Source organism: Myotis lucifugus, unplaced genomic scaffold, assembly GCF_000147115.1.
Source record: "Myotis lucifugus unplaced genomic scaffold, Myoluc2.0 scaffold_106, whole genome shotgun sequence".
NCBI classification, from domain to species: domain Eukaryota; kingdom Metazoa; phylum Chordata; class Mammalia; order Chiroptera; family Vespertilionidae; genus Myotis; species Myotis lucifugus.
This window is the reverse complement of record NW_005871154.1, coordinates 3,052,914-3,061,017: the sequence shown is the minus strand read 5'-3', so window position 1 is coordinate 3,061,017 and position 8,104 is coordinate 3,052,914. Positions and strand designations below refer to the sequence as shown.

General features: G+C 38.5%; 1 protein-coding gene across 1 annotated transcript in view; it reads left to right on the top strand.

Annotated features, from left to right (window-relative positions):
• EED (embryonic ectoderm development) overlaps window positions 1-8,104 on the top strand; it is a 37,642-nt gene that overhangs the window by 2,392 nt on the left and 27,146 nt on the right. Inside the window, exon 3 of the mRNA XM_014459294.2 lies at window positions 6,174-6,326. Coding sequence (XP_014314780.1) covers window positions 6,174-6,326 — 153 coding nt within the window. The remainder of the gene's footprint in view (window positions 1-6,173; window positions 6,327-8,104) is intronic.

The window sequence follows — 8,104 nt, the reverse complement described above, 5'->3', positions numbered from 1 at the left end:
CTTCTGACTTGGAGGGGAAAACCCCCCCGCGAGGAAGGAAAGAGAAGGGACGGTTCCGCTTTCGAAAGTTACTGAGATACAGGGCACCACCTGGACCAGTGGTTCTCAACCTTCCTGATGCCGCGACCCTTTAATACAGTTCCTCATGTTGTGGTGACCCCCGACCATAAAATTATTTTCGTTGCTACTTCATAACTAATTTGGCTACTGTTATGAATCGTAAGGTAAATATCTGATATGCAGGATGTATTTTCATTGTTACAAATTGAACATAATTAAAGCATAGTGATTAATCACAAAAACAATATGTAATTATGTATGTGTTTTCCGATGGTCTTAGGCGACCCCTGTGGAAGGGTCGTTCGCCCCCCAAAGGGGTCGGACCCACGGGTTGAGAACCGCTGACCTGGACGGTTGTAGGTCACGGCGGCATAGGTAGCTGCCCTTAAGGAGTGGGCTTCATGGCCTCGCGGTGTTTGATTTGGGGAATGAGATTTAAAAATAACAGTAAAATCAAAACGGATCATGATCATCATCTAGTCCCAACTGTGTTTAGGTGAGATGCCAGTAAAAACCGAATTGACATTGCTCTTCCAGTTTCATGTTTTAATATGGCCAATAAGTTCTGCAAAATGTCTTGACAATTCATGTAAAGATAATACTCCAAAATGTGAGCCCCTTTTCATAATATACAGCAATAACATCTGGCTATCTTTTTTTAAATCTGTAAAGTGTTATAGGAGGGTGGTAGAAGTTCTTCATTTTCTCATTTGGCTAGTTTTAGGAATAAATAGGACATCTTACACACCCATTTCTTAAATTCTACATCACTGCATTACTGATCGAAGCATAATATTATATGAATGACATGGTGTCATGACCAAAATTTTCACGGAAGAGATGGGAAAAGAACTCTTTGTAGATAGAAGAAAGATTATTTTTAGGGGATTGTCAGTTTGTGGGATTTGGACTTGAAATTTCTGGAAAGCTTAGGTGTTGAAAGTTGCTTTAAAAGTAACATTTTTCACTTTTTCATTCCAGTCCTTGGAGCCTGTTTTCTTTTGCCTTCTCTTAAATTTCTTTGGGCAGATTAGGTTAGTAATAGGAGCACAGACAAGATCCAAATGTTAGGTTAACATTTTCCCTCTACTACTTACTGGTTGCTTGACCTTGAGCAAGGCAAGATCCTTGACCTAGTTGCCTCAGTTTCTTATCTTACAAATGGAGATAATAATGGCATTTACCTGGAGGGGCATTTGTAAGGATTAAGTGTAGTGTAGGTGAAGTGCTTGCAAGAATGCCTGCCTCTACCCTAGCCGGTTTGGCGCAGTGGATAAGGGTCCCTTGCAGACTGAAGGGTCCCAGGTTTGAGTTCTGGCCAGGGCAAGTACCTCCGTTGCAGGCTCCTCTCCGGCCTGACTGGGGCGTGCTGGAAGGAGGCAACCACTCGATGTGTTTCTTTCATATCAACATTTCTCTTCGTCTTTCCCTCTTTCTTCCACTCTCTCTAATCAGTGGAAAAATATCCTCGGGTGAGAATTTTAAAATTTTAAAATAAGAATGCCTGCCTCGCCGTAACTGGTTTGGCTCAGTGGATAGAGCGTCGGCCTGCGGACTGAAAGGTCCCAAGTTCGATTCCAGTCAAAGGCATGTACCTTGGTTGCAGGCACATCCCCAGTAGGAGGTGTGCAGGAGGCAGCTGATCGATGTTTCTAACTCTCTATCCCTCTCCCTTCCTCTCTGTAAAAAAATCAATAAAGTATATTTAAAAAAAAAATGCCTGCCTCATAATAAGTACTATTCAAATTTTATTTAATTGCTATTACTATAATTTTATGATCATATAGTATAATCTTATGTTTCTGACCTCTCCACATACTAAATAATCAGGCAGAAATGTAATGAAAATAGAAATTTATTTAGACGGAGGAAACTTCAGGGGGCCAAATAAATTGAAAGCTTATTTTCTTTTTGCAGACTCTTAGGGAATATATTTGATGCATTAGAAAACTGTTCACAACCAAATGATTGGATGAAGCCTTTGTTTTGGTTCCTCCATCTGGATGAGGACTTCATATTTATGTATACGTTTTTATTGATTTCAGGGAGAGGGAGAGAGAGATAGAAACATCAGTGATGAGAAAGAAGCATCGATCTGCTGCCTCCTACACGCCCCCCACTGGGGAATTGAGCCCACAACCCGGGCATGTGCCCTGACTGGAATCGAACTGTGACCTCCTGGTAGAATAACATTTTTAAATGTGTAAAATACAGTGAAAAGATTATAAACGTAATCATAAACTTACATTATAAAATACTTCTGAGATTTGTTTTAATTAAGTATTTTACTTTTTTTTTTTTTAAATATATTTTTATTGATTTTTTACAGAGAGGAAGGGGAGAGAGATAGAGAGTTAGAAACATCGATGAGAGAGAAACATCGATCAGCTGCCTCCTGCACATCTTCTACTGGGGATGTGCCCGCAACCCAGGTACATGCCCTTGACCGGAATCGAACTATAAACGTAATCATAAACTTACGCTCTATCCACTGAGCCAAACCGGTTTTGGCATAAGTATTTTACTTTTATTTATAAATCAAAACAGTAACATTTGTCACGAATACTGTTAGCATTCTTTTAATTTATTGGAGTGACATTGGTTAATAGGATCATGTAGGTTTCAGGTGTGGATTTCTATGTTACAAGATCTGTATGTTTTACTGTGTGCCATCACCCAAAGCCAAATCATCTTCTGTCACCATATATTAGGTCCCCTTCATGCCCCCCCCCCGCCACCTCCACACCTTCCCTCTGTCAACCACCACACTGCTGTTTGTGTCCATGAGTTTCAGATTTATATCCCACATATGAGTGAAATCATATGGTTCATAGCTTCTTCTGCCCGACTTATTTCATTTAGCATATTATCTGCCTTTGCTGGAATTTCTCATTTCCTTTTTTTTTTAATTGAATTTATTCGGGTGACACGGTAGAGGGTGTGTGTAGGAGGCAGCTGATTAATGTGCTCTCACATCGATGTTTCTCTCTTCCTCTCTAAAAACCAATAAAAATATGTTTTAAAAGATGTTAAGGGAAGAAATGTGTTACTGGTTTTGGTATCTTATATAAAGCTAAATATGAGAGTCATCTATCCTGTATAATAAAAGCCTAATGTGCAAATCGGCCAAATGGCAGAACAACCGGTCGTTTTGACACACACTGACCACCAGGGGGCAGATGCTCAACACAGGAGCTGCCCCCTGGTGGTCAGTGCGCTCCCACAGGGGGAGTGCAGCTCAGCCACAAGCTGGACTGACAGCTGATGAGCGCAGTGTCGGTGGCAGGAGCCTCTCCCGCCTCCACAGCAGTGCTAAGGATGTCAGTCAGACATCCACCAAGGGCTCCCGGCCTGCTAAAGGACGGAGGCCAGGCTGAGGAACAACACCACCTCCCCCCCCACCCCCCAGTGCATGAATGTCATGCACCGGGCCTCTAGTATTAAACTAAAAAGCTGGGGGGAAAATAAAGGAAGATAAGGATGCAATGTGCCCTATTATTATTTTCAAATATATTTTTATTGATTTTCCAGAGAGGAAGGGAGAGGGTTAGAGAGTTAGAAACACATATGATAGAGAAACATTGATCAGCTGACTCCTGCACAACCCCACTGGGGATCGAGCCTGCAACCAAGGTACATACCCTTAACTGTAATTGAACCTGGGATCCTTCAGTTCCCAGGCCGATGCGCTATCCACTGAGCCAGATTGGTCAGGACTGTGCCCTATTATTAACAATGTTTTGTATGACTTCTTGTTGTTTAATTTATTGGAGTGACGTTGGTTAATAAAATTAAATAGGTTTCAGGGGTATAGTTCTATAATGCGTCACCTGTATATTGTGTGCACCCCAAATCAAGTCAGTTTCCATCACCATTTATTTATTCACCCTTTATCCACTCCTACCTTCCCTACCCCCAGTTGGCTTCTGGATTAGAATGTAAAGAAGCTGGTGAATAATGCATGTAATAGTTTTATTATTTTACTTCTCTAGTGTTAAAAGATAATTTTCAGAAAAATGTGAATACATGTTAAAATTTTTATTTTACTCATGTAAGGGAACTGGGCAAGTCAAACAGTACAAATTAATAAGGACTAAAGGAATGTTGAGATGAAATTGCAAATGGGGTCAAACACTTTTTTTTCAGAGTGTAGGGAAGGCACTTTGCACCTCTACCTTTAGAGACAGAATTTGCACTACTAGTTAGTTATCCACAACTTGAAAAAGAGATGTAAGGTTAGTCAAAGGCAACTAAGAGGGCTATATAATCTGATACCATGGAAGAGTGTATAGTGTATAGTGCATAGTTTTCCATCGAAACCCAAAATTGTTTTCTACACTAGATTTTAACTGTTTAAATACAACTGGGAGGTGGGGAGAAATTGGGAAAGAGAAAAACAGTGATTTTAGCCTAGGAACTGAACTTTAAGATTTTACATTTTTATATCTCTTTAAAGGCAGATTATGTTTACATTAAGTTACAATTCAAGTTTCTTTTAAGGATGTCATTTTGGTAGGAACCATTTACAGCTTTGAAAGCCACCCCCAAAAACTACTTTTTTAAAAATTATAAATCTTTATTGTTGAAAGTATTACATAGGTCCTCCTTTTCCCCCTATTAACCCACTCCCATCCTCCCTCCCACCCCCATTAAATGAATTTTTAATATACTTTTGTCCCTCTAGTTAAGTTTAACCTTTATAATATAAAGCTAGCTTTAGGAAGCAGTAATTTAGAAACAGTCCCTAAGGCAATGGTTCCTAGACTGTATTCTCGTAGATGTTAATAGGCACTCCAAGAAAAAAGGCTTTCTCTAGAATGTGGTTAACTACTGCCCTAATGTTACAGATTTAAGTAAATCTCTATTTCTAAAAATACATTGTAATATGTAATCAAAGGAGGTGAAATCCTCTTCTGAGATTAGAGGGCCATCAATATATCTTGTGGACTGGAGATTAGGTAAAAATTAGGTGAATTTTCAAGGTTTTCTGCTGCCATTTCTACTTTGGAAGGGAATTACTTTATAGAGTATCTGGAGCTCTAACATACAGGGTGGGGCAAGAGTAGATCAAGAGTTGTGAGTTAACGGAACAGTTTATTATATTAGTTATTATATTGTTTTCCATATGAACAGCTGTAAACCTACTATGCCCCACCCAGTATTTATGAGTATCATTATTTTAGAGCTATGAGTCAAATTTCAGTTGTACAGAATATGTAGGACTTCTTTTAGAGACTGGAGGGAGGGGGAGAGACAGAGAGAAACATCCATGTAAGAGAGACATTGGTTGCCTCCCACACAAGCCCTGACCAGGGCCAGGGATCTAACCTGCAACCTAGGTACATGCCCTTGACAGAAATCTATCCCAGGACCATTCAGCCTGAGGGCTGACTATATCCACTGAGCCAAACCGGCTATGGCAAGCATGTCAAACTCAAAGGTTAACACGGGCCAAATAAACAAGGCATGTGGCCCATGGGCTGCAAGTTTGACATGCTTGGGCTAGGGCAGTGGTCGGCAAACTGCGGCCCCTTGAGTGTGGCTCTTCCACAAAATACCACGTGTGGGCGTGCACTACAGTGCGATTGAAACTTTGTGGCCACACTCAAGGGGCCAAAGAGCGCATGTGGCTCTCGAGCCGCAGTTTGCCGACCACTGGGCTAGGGCATTAAGTCAGATTTAGGAGTCAGAGCTTTGGGTGTGAATTTCAGCAACCCTAACATGCAAAAGACGACTTAGGCTCTCCTTTTGTTTGTTTTCTTTTTTCTTTTAAATTTGGTTCTCTTTCTATTTTTTTTTTATTTGCTACTTAGGCTCTCTTAGACTTCTTGTGTGGAGACCATTGTGTTGCTATTTAAAGGCAGCATTAGTACTGTTTTTCTGATTAGCTTTTTTTGTTTATATTTTTGCTGAAATATCAAATATCCACAAGTTCTAATGTGTAGCTGGTTTGCTTTTTATCCTTTGGAAATAGGAATAAAATGTTCCATTACTTACAGAATTTATTAATTATTTCTTTTAGGTCATTCAGTAGCTGTCCAGTAAAAAATCATTTGCTGCCTGAGTGTAGTATTACTATTTTATGTAATTTTTTTCTAACTTACTGCTTACAGGATGATGCTGTCAGTATAGAAAGTGGAACAAACACTGAACGCCCTGATACACCTACAAATACACCAAATGCACCTGGAAGGAAAAGCTGGGGGAAGGGGAAATGGAAGTCCAAGAAGTGCAAATATTCTTTCAAATGTGTAAATAGTCTCAAGGTATGTGCAGAAAGACAAATCCTGTTAGTTGAATGCTAAGCTGCAAAATTATTTACCAGTGGTAAACATTTTATGCTCAAGATACTCTGTCAAGTTAAAAATATTTTTAAATTACAGTACTTTTTGACGTTTTGTTTTTATAGTATAGACTGCATAGTTATAATTCACTCTACTTTCATTTAGCTTTTCATTTTGTCTTAAATGGGTAATACCTAATACTGCAGGCTAGTTTTTCTTTATTGTTTATATTCAAATAAAAGGTTTTGGAAAATGTATTTTGATAAAATTTTAAAAGTATATGCTACTTTCAGGTACTTATTCCTAAAAAGAACTGAATGTGACTCATTAATTTTGAGCCAGCATAAATTGAAACACATGCCTTAGTTTCTGCAGTTTAAAAGAATTTAACTCTTAACTGTTTTATTTGTGATTGTTTTCAAAGAAAAGGATATAAATTAAAAATTTTTTGATTATGTAGAAAACAAGTGGTTGAGGTTATTTAAATGACTACTTCCTCAATAGTATCTTTATTTATAAAAGGGATTAGTGGAATTTAAGATGTTTTTCTTTACATGTATTCATTATTGGTTTAAATTTGGGGGTGTTTTCCTTCGCTGAGCAGAAATGTGCATTACATTGTCTTATACATGTATGAAAGAATCTTTTCTAAATATGTATTTCAGGTAAAGTCTTCAGAAAGCATAAGCGACTATGGCTATGTGGAAATTATTTTCTGTCTGTAGCAAAATTCTTTGTTCAGTGTATGTCAAATTATACTCTTAAAGAGAGAGGTTAATCTTGGTTATATATTTTTTATAAAGGGAAAGTGCCCATTAGTTTCGTATTAATATTCAATTATATCAACCTATTTTTAGATAGTATGTCTAGAAGGTTGTTTTAACTGTCAGTTAAATATTTCAATTAAATATTTCAAAGCATTAAATCTATGGTTTTTTAAGGGTAATAAAAGTTGTTAGACTTTAAAAGTAAAAACAGTCCCTTGAAGTGAATATGAAAATTAATGTTAAATGCCAAGAGATTGCCAGTAAAATCCTGAGAATAACTTTGTGAACACTTGTTTTTTATATATGTCCTTATAGCCAGCCTACTAGCAACTAAAGGTATAGTCCATGGCTTCCCCTGCCCCCTATTGTTCAATTACCATACTTGTTTATTACAAAACTTTGGGTGTTTTTCTTTTAGGACCCAAATTCAAGGTTATTTAAAATTGTTTCTATAGCACTAATAGAAAGCAGTGATTTGCGTCTGGTGTGCTTCAGTTTACAAGGGAAAAATTAAACCTAATAAAGTTTAGCTAGTGCTAAGCCACTCTTACTTAGGTCATTTGTTAGTTTACAATTTCAGAAAAATAAATTTTGTCCTTATGTTCTGAGAAATGAATGCATTTGCCATAATTACCCAGTTTTGTTTTGATTCCAAAAAATATGGTTGGGTGTGAGAACATAGAAGGCAAATATAAAAGTATTTTCATAAATAAGTGCTTGTTACCTAACTTCTGATTTAAGTCATTGGTTATCATAAAACTTTATCATATACTAATATCTTAAAACTAGAGGCCCGGTGCACAAAAATTTGTGCACTCGGGAGGGAAGGGGGGGTCCCTCAGCCCGGCCTGTGCCCTCTCGCAGTCTGGGACCCCTCGGGAGATAACGACCTGCTGGCTTAGGCCTGCTCCTGGGTGACAGAGGGCAGGCCCAATCCCTAGGTGCAGCCCTGGTCGGGCTCAGAGCAGGGCTGATTGGGGAGTTGGGCGCCGC